The sequence below is a fragment of the Lampetra planeri genome, chromosome 40 (genome assembly GCF_965212315.1).
Source record: "Lampetra planeri chromosome 40, kcLamPlan1.2.h2, whole genome shotgun sequence".
NCBI lineage: Eukaryota > Metazoa > Chordata > Hyperoartia > Petromyzontiformes > Petromyzontidae > Lampetra > Lampetra planeri.
Genome location: NC_136146.1, coordinates 413,500 through 432,840, shown reverse-complemented (window position 1 = coordinate 432,840; position 19,341 = coordinate 413,500). Strand labels below are relative to the sequence as shown.

The 19,341-nt window shown below is 51.6% G+C and overlaps 1 protein-coding gene across 1 annotated transcript in view; it reads left to right on the top strand.

Moving 5' to 3' along the window:
- The window catches only part of EIF2D (eukaryotic translation initiation factor 2D), a 37,280-nt gene that overhangs the window by 16,684 nt on the left and 1,255 nt on the right, over positions 1 to 19,341 (top strand). Inside the window, exons 4-14 of the mRNA XM_078612893.1 lie at positions 2,202 to 2,292; positions 5,150 to 5,257; positions 7,632 to 7,927; positions 10,651 to 10,768; positions 10,920 to 10,965; positions 12,273 to 12,376; positions 13,426 to 13,593; positions 14,777 to 14,863; positions 15,828 to 15,923; positions 17,431 to 17,551; positions 18,423 to 18,597. Coding sequence (XP_078469019.1) covers positions 2,202 to 2,292; positions 5,150 to 5,257; positions 7,632 to 7,927; positions 10,651 to 10,768; positions 10,920 to 10,965; positions 12,273 to 12,376; positions 13,426 to 13,593; positions 14,777 to 14,863; positions 15,828 to 15,923; positions 17,431 to 17,551; positions 18,423 to 18,597 — 1,410 coding nt within the window. The remainder of the gene's footprint in view (positions 1 to 2,201; positions 2,293 to 5,149; positions 5,258 to 7,631; positions 7,928 to 10,650; positions 10,769 to 10,919; positions 10,966 to 12,272; positions 12,377 to 13,425; positions 13,594 to 14,776; positions 14,864 to 15,827; positions 15,924 to 17,430; positions 17,552 to 18,422; positions 18,598 to 19,341) is intronic.

The window sequence follows — 19,341 nt, the reverse complement described above, 5'->3', positions numbered from 1 at the left end:
CGCGCGCACGTCCCCATCGCCGACACCGGCGATGCGCAGCAGCGAGCGCTGTGCCCTGAGCGACGGTAGATGGTGCGGCGGGCTAACCGGTTTCTCGTCTGTTTACCGCCTACGAAACGTCCACTCGGCAAAGCGGTGTGTGAAATGAACGGGGGACTGCGTTTGAATTCCGGTGGCCGCATTGCAACTTGCACCGCTCGACACGCCACGCACTTGAACGCCCGCTTCGGATGGGAAGATCAAGGCGCCCTTCCCCCTGCAACCCAGCTTAAATATACGCTGCCAAGCATGGTGGTGCTCATTCAGACGCTGTCTTTCCGACAGACCTGTTCTTCACCTGAGGACGGCTGCTTGCGTTGTGGCCGAAACGTTGTGAGAATTGTATTTTATTATGTTTTATTTTTATTATTTCCCTTCTACGTGACTTTACCGAAAGAACCAAGAAGAGGAAGATCACTGTCGAACAGCGCGAGTATGGCTGCTTCTGTGCAGCGAGTGCACGCGGCTCTGTGCCCCCATTGAACCGTCGAAAATGATGCCTGAAAGTGTTCGTCGGTTCGCTTTAAAAGACGAAGATGTGAACGCAATCATACGCGTCAAACAAATTCTGGCGAGAGAAAAAAACCCAGCGGTGACGAGCCGAATACATGAACGGTCGCAATTTTTTTCAAACGCAGCAGTGGGGAACGGTGCACGCGTTTATATGTCTGCGTGAGCTCGCCACATCTCAGAAGCCAGCCTGGTTCAATACTTGGATGGGTGACCCACTGGATCTTTGCCAGACATTGTCGGCATGAGGGCTGTGTTGCCCAGACAGTGTGGACTGTTCTCCAATGCGCGTGCTGGGTTTTCTCCGGTCACTCCGGCTCCCTTTCCACATGATACGAGTTAAGAATCGGCGAGGCTTTTCTTGGCTAAACGATGGGGAATTACGCAATATCGTCATCGCGCACACACAAACATTTCGTTTTCACGTGGGTGCTGTAGGTCTTATCGCGAGTAACGGCACGCCTGTGCGGACGCTTGGTGAAGAGGCAATGTGTCTAGACAATTTTCAGATAAATATCTAGAATGCAAATGCTTTCGTGAACGTTTTCGAGTTGCTTGTACGGTACTTGAAATCATTCCTCAAGCCTGTCCTTCGAATAAATATCTAGGCAGCTGTTATCGTGAAACGAAATTGAATTCTGTCTTGTCTCGTTTTAGATGTTTTTTTTGTTATTGAGGCGATGCGCGGGCTTGTCGCATCACGCTGCGACGCACACGTACACACGGTCAACATAAACTAAAGCGGTTATAGAAAGCCGGGGGATAGAAAGATGGGGAACGAACCCGCTGCCCCGCGTCATGTTATAGGTCTTAAAGCACAGATAACTGTCAAGTTTCATTTCAGTGTGAAGCTAGTATGGCTCCGCAATTGTGCCTGTATGAAATGAAATGGGCTGCTTTGTGCATTGAGTGATTATTTAGAAATACGTTGGTTCTAAAGCATGGGTTTGTGACCAAATAAACCTGCATTTGTGTATGCGCGGGATGATCATTCATCGTCGAGAATGTGAATAACAAAATAAATAACTCCCCCTCCCTATATTTGTCTCCCCACATAATAAGTAACGGATGTTTTTTCACAGACCATGCATTAGCTCCAAGGCCTTCCGGGAATGCATCTTGTGAGCAGCATTGGTTCAATATTGGCTTTCTTAAACCAATACCGGCAAACCACCTTGCCTGTAAACATCGGGCAAGATCACCAGTAAGGTTTCAAGCGAGCCTAGCTCTGCTGATGAGGCACTGAATGTCAAAACCGGTAAAAGCCATCAACTTGTATTGAACCAACGCTGCTGATGGCTTGTATGTGCCTACGTTGAACTTCTGTCGCACCGTACGTGGCCAACCGTGCTCATCGGCGGTGTGTGTGTACCCACACCATGTTGTACGTGCAGCGACAAATGTGGGAAGGAGGCGCTTTTATCCTTTGTGTGGACAGGGGGGCTGTGCTTTGTCTAGTTCAGGGGTCGGCAACCTGCGGTTCCGTAGCTGCACGCGGCTCTTTAAGGGCCACCATCTCCTATTCTCACCACGAGCATTGCGGATCTTGACGGGTTGAGTTTTTACGGAATTCGAAAAAAAAATGGCGTTCCTCTTGTTATTTTGGTTTGCCGACGACCCCCGCTCTGGTTTCTTCCCTGCTTCGTCCACAGACCTCATGCTGCCAGGCCTGGTGGCGCCCCCTGACGGCCTGCCGGACCTACGGGAGGGACAAATGTGCGCCATCAACCTCACCAACAGCAGGTAGAGAGAGCGGTACCTGGGCCCCGTCCCCTGGGCCGTGCACCTCACAACGCCGTTGGGGGGAGATGCGAGGGGGTGGGGGGTGGGGGGGCGAAACCAACGGGACATTTAAACAGATGCCTAGCTAGCACCAAACTCGCTAATACACAACATGGAACAGATTCCTTGCTAACAGAAAACGTGTGACTACACAACGTGAAACAGATGCCTTATTAACACCCAACTCGCGAATACACAACACGAAACAAGATACCTTACTAACAAAACACGTGCGAATACACAACGTGAAACAGATGCTTTACTCACACCAACCACACGAATATGCAACAGCAGATGCCTTCGGAAGAGAAAACATGCTATTAGACAAAACAAAATAAAAGCCTCACCATAACCGCGTTGACTAGAGGAGTGGACATGTGATCTCTCTGTGTATCGTGACCTTAGTAATCTTGACCTAGGGCGGAATAGTGACAAGGGGAGTGGTTGGCGGGGGGCAGGGGAGCCGGGGGGGAGGGTTGGGGGAGGGGGGAGTCAGGAGTGGTACAAGTGGTCTTGAATGGGGTGGCCGCCAATCCAGAAAGGTTGAGATTCACCGGCCTACACCGTGACATCTTCTTGGTTCTTTCGGTAAAGTCACGTAGAAGGGAAATAATAAAATAATAAAAAGAAAACATAATAAAATAATTCTCACGACGTTTCGGCCACAACGCAAGCAGCCGTCCTCAGGTGAAGAACAGGTCTGTCGGAAAGACAGCGTCTGAATGCTCAGTTCATAATAAAATACAATTCTCACGATGTGCTCAGTTCAGACGCTGTCTTTCCGACAGACCTGTTCTTCACCTGAGGACGGCTGCTTGCGTTGTGGCCGAAACGTCGTGAGAATTGTATTTTATTATGTTTTCTTTTTATTATTTTATTATTCGATTCTACGTGACTTTACCGAAAGAACCAAGAAGATGAATCCCTGCAGTCGCGAAAGCTTTAAATCGAAATTACACCGTGACAGTTTTCATTTGGTGAATTAAATCGGTGACGAAAATATGAATCGCCAAAGCGATTTTTCCTTTCTCTCTACTCGAGTGAACGATGTGAATGAAAAATCACGACAGCGACACTGGCTATGTCCACCCACCATAGGCCGACAATAATGTGACGAAATTAACGAGTCCAATCGAATATGAACACATGATAATTTAGTGACGTTGTTTAGCGGGCTGCTCCCTGCATTCGAACCCAGACTCTGAGCGCCGCTAGCTTAGCACGATGATATGTGCCATCGTAGGACGCCCATGAAACAGAATCATCAGAATATTTATACTGGAGGAGGAATCCGATGAGCAGTAGGGGCACGGGGTAAGAACGTTACAACAACAAAAACAAGATAGGAGTTAGAGGTACAATAAAAGTTAACAAATCGCCTAAACACATACAAATACTAAACTAAACCATCCCCATCCGACCAGACAAAGCCCACTGAGGTATTACTTTATTTTTCAGAAGCGACTTGGCAGCAGATAGCTGAAAAAAGTGGCTTATCATGTGGACATTTATCGCAGCAAAATAAACTAAAAAAAATCTCAATTCATGTTCCTAAATGTGGAGGGAAAAACCGGAGTAGCCCCCAGCAGCTCAAATAAATCAAATCTGTCCACTTCCAGGCGTCTCGCCCAGCCACCTCCTACGATAGACACAAATGTAAGGGAGAGACGGAGGTGGTTGCGTTGATGGAATCGCCAAATTATCATCATCAGCATGAACAAACGCTGCTTCGTAACTGCAGAACATGCACACCCCCGAAACTGAATTCTCACTGGAACAGAGAACATCAGTAAACGCACACAGGCAGGCGAACTGTGGTGACTTCGGAGAACTGAAGCTTGGGAAAAGGTTTGTCGACGCCAGAGTTCTTCATTGCCAAGGCCCCCGCGGGCCACTGGCGGCCCCTGGTGGCCTACAGTGCGGCCCCCGACAACACACAAAGAGCGGTAGTGCAGCGGTTAGCGTGCTGCGCTATGAACCCGGCGACACGGGTTCGATTCCCGCTCACGGCCAACACCAGTGACGATTATCTGAACCGGTCCCGGGTCTCCCCTAGGTCGACTCAGCCTCAAATGAGTACATGGTGTGGTGTGTAAAAATTGCCACTGGGGAGACAAAGGCGGTCGGGCGTGGTGTTGGCCACCCACCCCATCGTGTACCGTTCCGGCCTTCATAAGTGCTCGCTAACAGCACTTGCCCCTACAGTCTGTTCAGGCTATATGGGGGATCTTTATATTTGTGTGCTCTGTGTGCTGTGTGTGTCTGTGTGTGTCTGTGTATGTGTGCTGTGTGTGCGTGTGTGTGCTGTGTGTGCGTGTGTGTCTGTGTGTGTATGTGTGCTGTGTGTGTGCTCTGTGTGCGTGTGTGCATGTGTGCTGTGTGTGTCTGTGTATGTGTGCTGTGTGTGTGCTCTGTGTGCGTGTGTGCGTGTGTGTCTGTGTGTGTGTGCTGTGTGTGTCTGTGTGTGTGCTGTGTGTGTCTGTGTGTGTGTGCTGTGTGTGTGCTCTGTGTGCGTGTGTGCGTGTGTGTCTGTGTGTGTGTGCTGTGTGTGTCTGTGTGTGTGTGCTGTGTGTGTGCTCTGTGTGCGTGTGTGCGTGTGTGTCTGTGTGTGTGTGCTGTGTGTGTGCTGTGTGTGTGCTGTGTGTGCGTGTGTGCGTGTGCTGTGTGTGTGTCTGTGTGTGTGTGTGTGCTGTGTGTGTCTGTGTGTGTGTGCTGTGTGTGTGCTGTGTGTGCGTGTGTGCGTGTGTGTCTGTGTGTGTGTGTGTGCTGTGTGTGTCTGTGTGTGTGTGCTGTGTGTGTGCTGTGTGTGCACGCGCAGGGCTCCCATCGGGGTTGGCGTGACGGCGATGTCCACCGCTCAGATGGTCGCCGCGGCAATGAAGGGCCGAGGGATCATCGTGCTTCACACCTACCTCGACCACCTCTGGTGACGGAACGCTCAGCGTCACGTGCCACACACACGCACGCGCCCAGCGTCACGTGCCACACACACGCACGCGCTCAGCGTCACGTGCCACACACACGCACGCGCCCAGCGTCACGTGCCACACACACGCACGCGCTCAGCGTCACGTGCCACACACGCACGCGCTCAGCGTCACGTGCCACACACACGCACGCGCTCAGCGTCACGTGCCACACGCACGCGCTCAGCGTCACGTGCCACACGCACGCGCTCAGCGTCACGTGCCACACACACGCACGCGCCCAGCGTCACGTGCCACACACACGCACGCGCTCAGCGTCACGTGCCACACACACGCACGCGCTCAGCGTCACGTGCCACACACACGCACGCGCCCAGCGCCACGTGCCACACACACGCACGCGCCCAGCGTCACGTGCCACACACACGCACGCGCTCAGCGTCACGTGCCACACACACGCACGCGCTCAGCGTCACGTGCCACACACACGCACGCGCTCAGCGTCACGTGCCACACACACGCACGCGCCCAGCGCCACGTGCCACACACACGCACGCGCCCAGCGCCACGTGCCACACACACGCACGCGCCCAGCGTCACGTTCCACACACACGCACGCGCTCAGCGTCACGTGCCACACACACGCACGCGCTCAGCGTCACGTGCCACACACACGCACGCGCTCAGCGTCACGTGCCACACACACGCACGCGCCCAGCGTCACGTGCCACACACACGCACGCGCCCAGCGCCACGTGCCACACACACGCACGCGCTCAGCGTCACGTGCCACACACACGCACGCGCCCAGCGTCACGTGACACACACACGCACGCGCCCAGCGTCACGTGCCACACACACGCACGCGCCCAGCGTCACGTGCCACACACACGCACGCGCCCAGCGTCACGTGCCACACACACGCACGCGCTCAGCGTCACGTGACACACACACGCACGCGCCCAGCGTCACGTGCCACACATACGCACGCGCCCAGCGTCACGTGCCACACACACGCACGCGCCCAGCGTCACGTGCCACACACACGCACGCGCCCAGCGTCACGTGCCACACACACGCACGCGCCCAGCGTCACGTGCCACACACACGCACGCGCCCAGCGTCACGTGCCACACACACGCACGCGCCCAGCGTCACGTGCCACACACACGCACGCGCCCAGCGTCACGTGCCCAGCGTCACGTGCCACACACACGCACGCGCTCAGCGTCACGTGCCCAGCGTCACGTGCTCAGCGTCACGTGCCACACACACGCACGCGCCCAGCGTCACGTGCCCAGCGTCACGTGCTCAGCGTCACGTGCCACACACACGCACGTGCCCAGCGTCACGTGCCCAGCGTCACGTGCTCAGCGTCACGTGCCACACACACGCACGTGCCCAGCGTCACGTGCCCAGCGTCACGTGCTCAGCGTCACGTGCCACACACACGCACGTGCTCAGCGTCACGTGCCCAGCGTCACGTGCTCAGCGTCACGTGCCACACACACGCACGTGCTCAGCGTCACGTGCCCAGCGTCACGTGCCCAGCGTCACGCACGCGCTCAGCGTCACGTGCCACACACACGCACGCGCTCAGCGTCACGCGCTCAGCGTCACGCGCTCAGCGTCACGCGCTCAGCGTCACGCGCTCAGCGTCACGCGCCCAGCGTCACGCACGCGCCGCATGCGTGTGTGTGGCTTGAACTCCGCTAGATGGCAGCACGTGCTTTCGCTCAAAGCGTGCTGTTAAGAATACCCAGTTAGTGCTGTCGTGTGTATATACTTTTATTTTACCAGGTAAGACCAACTAAAGCTGTGTAGCTCTTTTTTTCACAAGCGACCTTGGCCACAAGTGGTAGCTCCACAAAGTGGCTTATCGTCACGTGGTAGTTTATAGCGGCCAAATACTCATAATGGCTTTTTTTTTACTTGGGCGTAGTGTGTCAAACATTTAGGATTGTCATTCTGAGAGAAAGTATTTTTACACCTTTCTTGAAGAGGGTAAAGTGTTCACAGAAACACCACGCTATCAGAAGTACCCCCCCCCCCCCCCGGCATCTTCAATTTGCACGGTCAGCTACATACGCTGTGAAAGACGTTCAACATACATGCAAATGTTTGCTTCCTAGCCATTCTAGAACATCATTAGAATTCAGTCACTCGCTCACGCAACTGAAATATTCTGTACATATTACACGTGAATATGAGGCCACACTTTAATTACTTTCCTCTTAAGCACTTTACGGTGCTTATATATATTTAGAATTTGCATGTATCTCTCCCCATGGTCGCGTGGGTTTTTCTCTAGGTCCTCCGGTTTTTCCGTCCACATTTTAGACTGAACACTTTTGAATTGATCTTCCGCTGCAGGGCATTCGGAGACAAATCCCATCCTCCGCTCATCCCACACCGCTGCGCACTCGACCCCGACGAACGGCAGCGGGGAGGGCCAGCTTCGGCGGAATCCGAAAGCCGAGCCGATGGGTCGGAGGCCGGAGCGTCGGAGCTCGCAGCCGAGGGCCCCGAGGCCGGGGTCGACGGAGACGCGGTGCCGCCGACGGGATCGCCGCCCGGCCTGGGCGACGTGCAGCGGCTGAGCCTGGAGGACGAGGAGCCGTCGCCAGGAGCCCAGGCCGACGACGGAGCGGTCGCGAAAATTACGCCAGGTGCAGCGCCGGTAGCGGCGCAGCCCTGCGATGTCTCCTCTCTCGCGCCGGAAGAGCCTCCCACTCAAGCGAGCTCCAGAGAGCCCCTCTGCAGAGATGTTTGGCCTACTCTTCCATGCTGAGCAGACTTATGGGAAGCGTTTGCAGTACCCACGCTATGCCACGCCACACAGGACCTGCCGACCGACTTTACCGTGGTGCACCGATTTAGTTTATGCTGCTGGGTTGACAGTGGCGGGGGGTGGAATTTTAATAAGGTTGCATCATTTTTGCAACTGCCATGTCAGGCCCTGTGGGATGCCATACTATCTCTGTTCATGGTCGTGTAATGAATCTGTATTTAAAAACATCAACACATTTGTCAGTTGATTTATCGATGCAGCATGGGTACTTGCACCTCTTCCGGAAGAGTGGGCCAAATAGCCTCTCGTGAGGCTCTTCTGATCTTCCTTCAGTGGAGACCCTTTTACCAGCAGTGGTTTGAGCAAGTCATTGCAGGGCTGCACCATCACCTTTTTTATATTTATGTATATACAGTGATACCTCGGTTCACGAACTTAATTCGTGAACTGACTCTGGTCGTGAACCGAATTGGTCGTGAACCGAGGCACATTTTCCCATAGGGTTCAATGTAAATCCGGTTAATCCGTTCTGACCTTTTTTTTTGGTTTTTGAAGCACAAAAATATGAAACAAATTACAATACACATTAGTACTGTACAGTATAGTAATGTATAAAGAGAGAACACTAACCTTGCTTGAGATGACTTCAGTAAGCACCAAAACGGGTGAACTGTACAATACAGTAAGTACAGTATTGTACAGTACAGTAGTACAGTACTGTATGTGCTAAAAAGCACACCAAAAAGCAAAAAGTCACTGAAAGTGTCTTCACAGTACTCACAGTACTTCTTTCTGTGTCTCTTCTTCTCTCCACGATCTTCCTACAGGAAGTCACGACCACGTGACAGCCTGGAAATAGCATTAAAATGGCCGCGGCTCCTGTTCGTGAACCGAAGCGGAGTTCGTGAACCGGAGCATATTTTTATGAACTTTTCTGTTCGTGAACCGAGTTGTTCGTGAACCGAAGCGGAGTTCGTGAACCGGAGCATATTTTTATGAACTTTTCTGTTCGTGAACCGAGTTGTTCGTGAACCGAAGCGGAGTTCGTGAACCGGAGCATATTTTTATGAACTTTTCTGTTCGTGAACCGAGTTGTTCGTGAACCGAAGCGGAGTTCGTGAACCGGAGCATATTTTTATGAACTTTTCTGTTCGTGAACCGAGTTGTTCGTGAACCGAAGCGGAGTTCGTGAACCGGAGCATATTTTTATGAACTTTTCTGTTCGTGAACCGAGTTGTTCGTGAACCGAAGCGGAGTTCGTGAACCGGAGCATATTTTTATGAACTTTTCTGTTCGTGAACCGAGTTGTTCGTGAACCGAAGCGGAGTTCGTGAACCGGAGCATATTTTTATGAACTTTTCTGTTCGTGAACCGAGTTGTTCGTGAACAGAAGCGTTCGTGAACCGAGGTATCACTGTACATTTATATTATAATAAATAACGCTTAATTTTTACCTGGAAATGACTCGCTGAGTTGTGAGACTTCTGCAGACGCGGAATCCTGCATATTGGGTTGTTTGGCCAATTACATGAATTAAAACTCACCGCACATACGTTGAAATGACACTCAAGGGTTTGCAAAGGCGGCTTATGTACCCACTTTCTGTCCTGCCATCTCCTGGTGAAATCAGCGTGATCCGCCAAACCCCTTGCCTCTGAAGTGCTGCACAACAGATGATGAGTGCTCTATAATAATCCCTTTGCGGTGAATTTTGGAGTCATGTGATTATTTGTGTGATCGTTTCTTATTGACAGAATGAACGATCGCACGACATGGCAATCTCATGACGTGCTGGTGAATGGCCGAGTGCTAACGTGTTCACTGCTGGCTGCAGAGGTCCACGGTTCTAATCCAGCAGGCCCCATCCTGGTTATTACCGCGGGAATATTAACCGCAAAATACGAGGCTGTCTGCTTCACCGCAAGACGATGAAGGTCCCCTGACGTCCTTCGAAATGTTCCGGCACCGCGGTGAAGAGATGTTAACTAGCTCGCCTGGTATACAGGAGGTTGTGGTTTGGATCCTGACCCTGACTCCTATATATATTTGGAGTTTGCGTGTTCTTCCCGTGGTCGCGTGGATTTTTCTCTGGGTCCTCTGGTTTTTCCCTCCACACTTAGAATCAACGTGCGTTTAAAATATTTGGCTGCTATAAATTTTCACGTGATAAGCCACTTCGTTGAGCTATCATTTGTGGCCAGGTCGCTTCTGAAAAAGAGCTACATAGCTCAGTGGTCTTACTTGCTAAAATAAAAATATCAGTAAAAAAATATGAGTTTATTGTTCGCCGACGTCATTGTCCGAATTTTTGCCGAATTTGAAAAGTCACCTTACAAATCGCTCATGCGCGCCAGGTGCTCATTTCAGGCTGAGTCTACCAATGGGAGGCCCAGGAGAGGTGTAGATAATCGTCACCGGTGTCGACGATGAGCGGAAACCGAACTCGGGCCGCCGTACAGCGTTGCGCGACTCTCAATCATGCTGCAGACTCGTGCCTGCGAAACAAAGCGGTGGCCATCGCGATAGCCCTCCGCGTGCGGCGAGCGTGGCGAGAATGCCAAACATACTCGGCTGTTGTTACCCGTTGTTGTCGTCCTGCAGCGGAGATGGACGAGCTTCTGCTGCTGTGCTGCCTCCGAGCGATCAAATGCCGCCTTAAGAAGTCCGACTTGCCTTTGCTCACGAGCACCTTCTTCAGCGTCCACCTCATCCCCTGCTGGTAACCGCGTCGGCACCGGCACGGCGCGAGACGTCGTGATTCCAGCGAGCGTGCTACCCAGTCAACGCTGGAGTTTGTGTTTTCTTTTTGTTCCATTTGTCCGTCAACATTTTTTTTTATCTCGTTTTTCCTTTTTGTGCTTCACACCCAGTCCCAACGGAAAGAGGATAGACATGAAGAAATCCAGCTATAAGAAGGTATGTTAAATATTTAAACAAACCCCATCAAGGTCATCATACTAATATTGAAAATTATCTAAATCTATGCCTCGAGTTTCCTGGATGGCTGCTGCCTGGGCTTCTCTCCATTGCTTCGGAGCTAGCTGGCTAATTGGCTAAACAGGAAACAGACATTTGAATTGAATTGAAATTGCAGAAGAAGTTCAGAAGACGTTGAATAATAGCGGCTCCTTTTAATCTTTTTTTCCACCAGAATATTCTTTAAATCCTAGAGAATATATGTTTTTTTAATGCACAATACACGTTAATTGGCCATTATATTACATACCAAATCAGAATAATTTAGTGCTCTGAGTGCAGGAGGCTTGTGAAAAGAGAATGAAAATGACAGCTGTCTCTTATTTGCCGTTGCAGAGCAACCGGCTTTCTACTCTTATTAATTGTAAATAAAAGCTCCCATTAAGTCAGTTGAATTATTGCAATACGAATATTATGCTATTCATAACTGGGACTCAAAATTCCCCTATTCTCAAACTCGAATAGCAACAACAACGATGAGCAGTATACTCAAAATCTAAAATTAACTTCCCTTTTCGAAATGGCACGTTCGTCTTGCTGAGATGGCTCGATCTGAGCTGGAGAGAGCGAGAAACCGCACGTTCCCGTCGCCGTTATTGTCGACCGCCATCGCGCGATAATTCACCGTTCTGTCGCCAGTTGGTGTCGTCAGTAAGTCTCACCCACAAACCGGCGGCGTCGTTCCGCTTCTAACTCGATAATCAAAAGCGGCACAAGGGTGAACCCCTGTGCAAATGTCTGTGGTGGCGCTGGTGGTGGTGATGGTGGTGATGAGACAGCACCAAGGATGCCAGCCATCAATGCAGTGCCTCCAAGTCAACATTGTTGGCACGTTTGGGATTCACACCATTCTTATGGCGCAAGGCCATCACGGAGAGGCCACTGGCGGTGACACAGATGTCACCGCCAGTAGCTTCGCAGGTGGGTTGGGGGGGGGTGGAGATGTTGCGGTGTGTTTTCCCGATGGAGTTATCTGCGGGTCACATTATTTATTTCAAATTTGGCACATTTTTGGATCATGACGTGGCACACAATGGCCTACTCTTTTTCAAGTAAATTTTTTACGTCCACTGGGAAGCAGACGACACATGTACGGTTCATACACCCCAGCGTTGACCGGGGAGATCCTGGGGATTTAATAATAAATAATAATAGAATTTCAGCGGCGAGAATAACATTTTGCTCTCGATCCTTTTCCCGTAAAACTCTGATGGCTGCTTTCTGTCCTGGTGACTGCGCCCTGGCAGCTGTCTAAGTTCCTGCAGAGCATGCAGCAGAGGGGTCTCCTGCAGGTGAAGGAGTCCTCAAAGGGAGTGGAGAACATCGTGAACATCGACTGGAAGCACCAGGAGTGAGTTCGATGCTGCGCTGGTGCTGTCGGTGGTGGTGGTGCTGGTGGGGAGACAAAGGTGGTCGGGCGTGGTGCTGGCCACCCACCCCCTCGTGTGCCGTGCCAGCCTTCATAGGCGCTCGCAAACAGCACTTGCCCCAACAGGCTATACGTGGGATCTTTGTTGACGGTGGTGGTGGGGATATTTATAATTGTATTGATCGTGGTAACGATGTTGATGATGGTATTTTGATGGCGTTTGACAACGTTAATGGTGCGGTTATGACGTTGACAATGTTGACGTGGTAATTACGTTGAGAATGGTGTTGTGTGTGTGGGGATTCTGGAGTTCAAAATAACTCGCAACTCACAAACAAACACCTCGTGAAAGACCCAACGCAGAAGATCCCTGTGTTTGATTTTCCACGAAGTTCATGGTCCACCCTCTACACCGCAGCCACTGCACAAACCACGGCAGCAGATGCGGAAACCTGATGCACAAATGGACAATTAAAAACTCTCCGGCAGTGTGCGACCGTCGTCATCCAGAACAGACCGTACAACCTATAATGACGCAATGCTCCGATCCACTTTGCTTCCGACACGGTTATCTGGGCCTGACCACCTGAATGTAAAATCGTAGTTGTCGCTCTGCATCTACCTCAGCCTCCGTACGGAATAAGAATAATAATAATGCCGGGTTTAAAGCTTTCGTGACTGCAGGGATTCATCTTCTTGGTTTTTTCAGTAAATTCACGTAGAATGGAAATAATAAAATAATAAAAATAAAACATAATAAAATAATTCTCACGACGTTTCGGCCACAACGCAAGCAGCCTTCCTCAGGGGTGTTTCATTCAGACGCTGTCTTCTCGACAGCCCTGTTCTTCACCTGAGGACGGCTGCTTGCGTTGTGGCCGAAACATGAGAATTATTTTATTATGTTATATTTTTATTATTTTATTATTTCCATTCTACGTGACTTTACCGAAAGAACCAAGAAGAATAATGTCGGGCACAAGATTTTTTTTTGATGGCGGACGCTGTCGGAACTTTGCGTCTCCCCGCAGGCTGCGATCGCTCCCCAACTGGGAGGACCCCCCGGACGGCGCCGTGGCGGAGGAGGAGGAGGAGGGGGTGGGGGCGTACGGGGAGACGCTGTACCGCGCGCCCGACATCGCCACCCTGTACGGGGTGTCCACGCGCGTCCTGGGACTCTTCCAGCCGGCGGGCCACAAGTAAGGGTCGTGCCCCCCTCTCGGTGAAACCTTTCCGCCAGGCAAGCCGTGGAACCGGCCAATCGCAACTCTGCGTTGCCTCTGAACCTGCCCAGCGCTGCCTCTACCGTTGTGTGCACGTACGCGCCGCACGTGTCTGTTTGTATGGGCCCTCGTGCAAGGAATGATAATGCCTCCACCCACCACCCCCCCCCCCCATTTAGGACGCCACGGTGGAGAAATGTTAACTCCCTCGCCTGGTATGCAGGAGGTCGTGGGTTCGATCCCAGGAGGTTGTTCCGGAGGTGTGGCGCTGCAAGTTCGCGCGTGAAACTAAAATCGTCTCACATCCTGTCTTCTCGGCCACAGCTCCTCGGCACGGAAGACGCCGCTTTATGAATGCTGAACACGAGCCCTGTCCACTGGCACCCGCTCGTCACACACCTCTTCCACGTCCCCACATCTGCGAGCGATCCGTCCGCTGTGAATGGAAGGCACTCGGTGGCACTGCTTGGTTGGCATGGGCCCTGGTGCAAGGAATGATAATGCCCCCCCCACCCTTCCCCCAGACGGCCGCAGAAAACGTTCAATGCAATGACCGTCTTTGTTTGGTGGCCAGCCCAACAGCCGCTGCGAGGGTGGCACACGAGGGTCTCGCTCACACGCACCTATGAAAAATAATACCACTTGTTGTCGGACACAGTGTCTGACGTTTCGCTCCACGTGCCGGGAGCTTATTTACGAACTTCTTCAGTTCTTATTCAGTTGAGACGGGGTTCTTGTAATTGTGGTTTTGCAGGGCCGCCTTTTGTGTCCAGGTCTCTCGCGTCCCTGGTGTTTTGTCTCCGTTTCGTCTTGGTCATCTCTCACTCTCACCCATAGCTCTCTCATCTCTCTCCTATTTTTGTCTCCAATCTCACCAGCCCGTATCTCCGTGTGTGTCCTGACGAGCCAAATATATTGGTGGGCCATCAGCGCGGCCACTCCAGGAGCCTGTGTGGGCCACATTTGGCCCCGCAGGCCATCTGTCGAAGAACCCCCGGTTTTAGAAATAACTTGCACGAAAATAAATCAGGAATAGAACTCAAACAACCGTTTTAGTAGTCGCATTTTTAGATTGTGCTACGTGGTTATGTGATTCTTTGATACATTTCCGTTCAGTTATCGCTTGCGTTTTTCCCATTTTCTCTTTCCTTCTGTTCAGGAAAGGAGACATCCTCGGCGCAAACGACGTACGAAATGTCCTCACGAACTACGTCAGGGAAAACGACCTCGCCGACAAGCAGGAGGGGTGGGTGGAGGGCCGAGGTGCCGTCGGATTATTTCGGTCATCACCTTGCGAGGCCAAACATTCGCAGCAACCGCCACGGCCCGCCAGCCTTGCTGGAGACGGTCGCCAGGTGGCAGCTGCCGACGAGTGAACAACGCTCGTCCTCCAAATGTAACGTGTTCGCGGCTTCAGTCGAGTCACCACCGTTGACTACGAACATCGCCATCATGTGAAAAAATAAAATTTTTACTCGATTTGGACGCGCGACGTCATCTTTTGGGATCGCGATCGCCGTTCGGTGCGATTGCCGTGCGATGTGCGGCGGCTCTGTAGCAGGGCACCTCCGACAGCACGGTTGGCTATGTCCGGCGCGACAGAAGTTCAACGTACGTACACACGTGAGATGGTGCAGCACCACCAGTGGTGGATTAGAGGTCACTTGAAGGCATCTCAGAAGTGGTTCTGTAGAATAACCTTCAACGGACCGTTCTAAAACAAGTTGCTTGGCACTTCTGCGAACGTTCTGAATGGAAAATTCAACATATTTTGACGTGACGCTGGCGGCACAATTGGAAAATAATTGGGGAGGGGGGAAAGACCAAAATGCACCCTCACTGGACAGCACGTGTGCTCTTCTAATTGCTGATTGCGGTGGCATTACCATGCCCTCTGGCCTCACAGGCAGAACTGTAGGAGCTGTCTCTCTAAGTCACCTCACTGATCACCGCTAGGGATATTCATCCCCTTCGTAATTCGACAAACTGTCAAGTTTCACTTCTCAAAGGCCATGCTTTTATGTTTGCCCTTGTGGTGAATATAGAATCTGCAATGGTTGCAGAGAGAGAGGAACAGAAAGACAGAACCCCACCAGAGTGTGGACAGTTCCGTTAAGAAGGAGAAAACTAAATTTAGAGAATAAGGATACATTGTAAGAGTAGAATCATTATAGCTCTCTAACGGCCGCTCACTCGCTTGATGCCTGCAGGGTGGTGACCGTGAACCCTCTGCTGTGTGACTCTCTGCTGGACAAGCAAGAGCAGTACACCATCAGCAGCCTCCGCTGGGACGACCTGATGAACAGGTGAGCAAAGTAACAAAGGTCTCCCGTATAGCCTTAAGAGACTGTTGGGGCAAGTGCTCATAGCGAGCACCTATGAAGGCCGGCATGGCACACGAGGGGGTGGGTGGGCAGCACCATGCCCGACCGCTCTTGTCCCACCGCACCAGTCACTCATTTGAGGCCGAGTCGACCTAGGGGAGGCCCAGGACCAGTTCAGGTATTCGTCACTGGTGTTGGCCGTGAGCGGGAATCGAACTCATTCCCCCACACCTCCGATTAGCACGGTTGACTATGTACGGTGCAAAAAAAGGTTAAAGAAACATGCATACCTATGCGGGAAACTGTTTGGACATTGAAATAATCTAAATATCGGTTTTGTGTTTTTTTGCACACTCTGGCAGCCACCATTAATGCAAAGTAATTCTGTACAATACATTCCCCCGTGTCCTTTCTCTGCCACTGAGGAGCCACCCTGGCTGGTGTTTGAATGCGAACAGAATGAAGCGAGCACACAATTCGTGTGCATGGAATGTACCATCGGTATCAAAGTAGATTTTAATAAAAACTAAAAACACACCATATTATTCCTGAGAATACAGAGGAACATTGTATGTCGGTCGAGAGGTCAAACGTGCTTGTTGCATTCGCTCATCCGGGGGCATAGGGACACATTCACAATGGAGCCTTATTCATATAAATGGAGTTACTGCTTGCGACAGATATTACAATCTTCACGATGGCGGTAACGAGGTTTTCACATTACAGTATGTTTTTGTCATCCGCTCGCTTTCAGACGCGCTTCTGCGGCCGTCTGGAACGCTCTTCTTTCCGATGTTAGGAAACCACTGGAGCTATGCACTTTTAAATCTATATTGAAAACTCATTTCTTTAGAACGGCTTTTGTGTTTAGCTTGTTGTCCTTCCCCCGCACCTCCGATTAGCACGGTTGGCTACGTACGGTGCGAAAGAAGTTCTACATACACATACACACTGCCTCGTGGCCCCGACGTACGGGCTTAGAGTCTTCCTTTGTTAGATGTGGCTGGGTTCCTCAGAGGTCAGAGTGCTGAGCTGGCGCCGCTGAGTCCAGGGTTTCGAGTCCAGGCAACCGCTTGTGTTTAAACCAGTGAGTTGATTGTTTCATTCAGGCCACCAATGGCTGCACGCAAAGAAAAAAATCACGATGCTAAATTTGTCTTTGCATTTGGCCAAATTGCAGCTTTGCGAATAATAATAATAATCATAAATCGCCGTCGGTGGCAGAGTGAGCAGAAAAGCTCTGCTCCCCTACTTTGTGGGCCAGAGATCAATTGAAGGGATCTCCGAGGGTAGCTCTGCAGTATTGTCTTCCGCGGGCCACTCTCTAGCACACAAAGCGTTGCAATTCGCTGCGAGAGATTTCTCATCTCGTGACGCCACCGCCGATAACACCATCGGGGTAAAATTGGGAAAAATTACAACAACAAAAGTCTCCCCCTCCCCATCTCACCCCCCCCCCCCCCGTTGTTTCCCTTGCCCTGCAACCAAGGTGCCTAGAGAGAATGCAGCCCTACCACCAGCTGCTCTTCCCAGGGCGGCCGCCGGTCGTTCGCAAGGGAAACGTCGAGCCCATCGACATCCACGTGGCGCAGAGAGGCGGCAACAAGAAGGTGCGTGCCGGCGCAAGCCCCCCACCGCCCCCCCGGCTGCGCACGTGAGCAAAGGACCGAGCGTGCGAGCGAAAACGATAAACGCGCGATGTTTCGGCCTCCCCCCGCGCCCCCTCCGACGTGAATCCGGGTGGTGCAGCGCAGAGTTCTTTATCCAGGATGAATAAAGATTTTGAACAAAGATTCTGATTTTGCTCAAGAGTTGCGTGCAATCAAGAGTGCAATGCATTTCGTAACTTGAGCAAGGTTGGAAGAGCGGCGTTTGGCTGCTGGCCATCGAACAAAGACCGAAGTCACCGCATTGCGCGCTCTCAGACACGCTTCTGCGGCCGTCGGGAACGCTCTTCCGATATTAGGAAGCCACTGGAGCTACACAATTTTAAATCTCGACTGAAAACCCATTTCTTTGGAACTGCCTATTGTGTTTGGTTTGTTCTTCTCCCGCATCTCCGAGTGTAGCGCCGTTGGCCTCCGTACAGTACGAACGAAGGCTAACATTCCTACATAGAGGTCTCTAATCACCGAGCTCGTACCTGGTTATAAAGGTCACCTGCCTCTGTCCACGCTTCACAGAGTTCACGTCTTCGTTTTAGTATCGGCTTCAAATTCTGGTTGGGGGTTGACTCAGCCCATCATTTCTCCTGGGGGGGTGGGGGGTCGATAAAATTAGTACCACTTTGATGGGAAGTCAACAGTGGTTGTCCTCTATATAGATGCGCCTCTGCCATAGCCTCAAAGGAATTCCCACCACTGACTCAGGGCTGTGAATGGCAGGAAAGCACTTTGACTTGACCTTGGTCACGGTAAAACGTGAAATACGTTTGCACGGAGCCCGTCGCGTGTGCTCTCTGCACGTGTGCCGCTGGAGCAGGTGACGACCATCAAGAACGTGGAGGCGTTTGGGCTGGACCCACAGGTGCTGGCTCACACGCTGCAGATTCGCGTCCAGGCGAGCGTGACCCTCACCCCGCTGCCCGGCTCCAAGGACAAGGTGATCGTGCAGGTGCAAGGCAACCAGGTCTCCCACCTCGCCCGTCTGCTCGTAGGTGAGTGCTGGCCTCGCTTGCCTACCGCGCAGACACCCATAACAAAGATTCCGCCGTGTCACCTGTGAGTTTTCCAGGCTCCTCCCCCCCCTCTTACCCTATATAGTCGCGTTGCTCTATTAGCTCTCTTCACTTACTACAGTGAATTTGGCTGTAACAGTTCCACCTGAAGACGGAAGCTTGTGTTGCCTCCGAAACGTCGTGATTTAATTGAGTTGTTTTTTCATTTATTTTATTTTTACCTACGTGACTTTACCGAAAAAATCAAAGAGTATGAATCCTTGCAGTCACGAAAACTTCAAATCTAGAATTAGTTTTCCAGGGCTTTGGAGGACAGATGAACCGCGTCCGCGTGTTTAAAATAGTTTGCAAATTTTTTTAATTTTAATTAATGACAGTACTGTCCCGGATTCTAAGACACGTTTGGATGTAAAACGCACCCTAAACTTGAGGCCAAGCGTCGGTACATGTATCACTAATCTGGTCACACACAGACAAAGATCCCCCCCGTATAGCCTCAATGGAATTTTGGGGCAAGTACTGTTAGCGAGCGGCACCTATGAAGGCCAGCACGGCACACGAGGGGTTGGATGACCAGCACCACCCCGCCCAGTTTCCTTTGTCTTCCCAATGCTGATGTTTACACACCGCAACCAGGTACTCATTTAAGGCTGAGTTGACCTCAGCGAGGCCCGACACCGATTCAGATATTGGTCACTGATGCCAGCCGTGGCTCGGGATCGG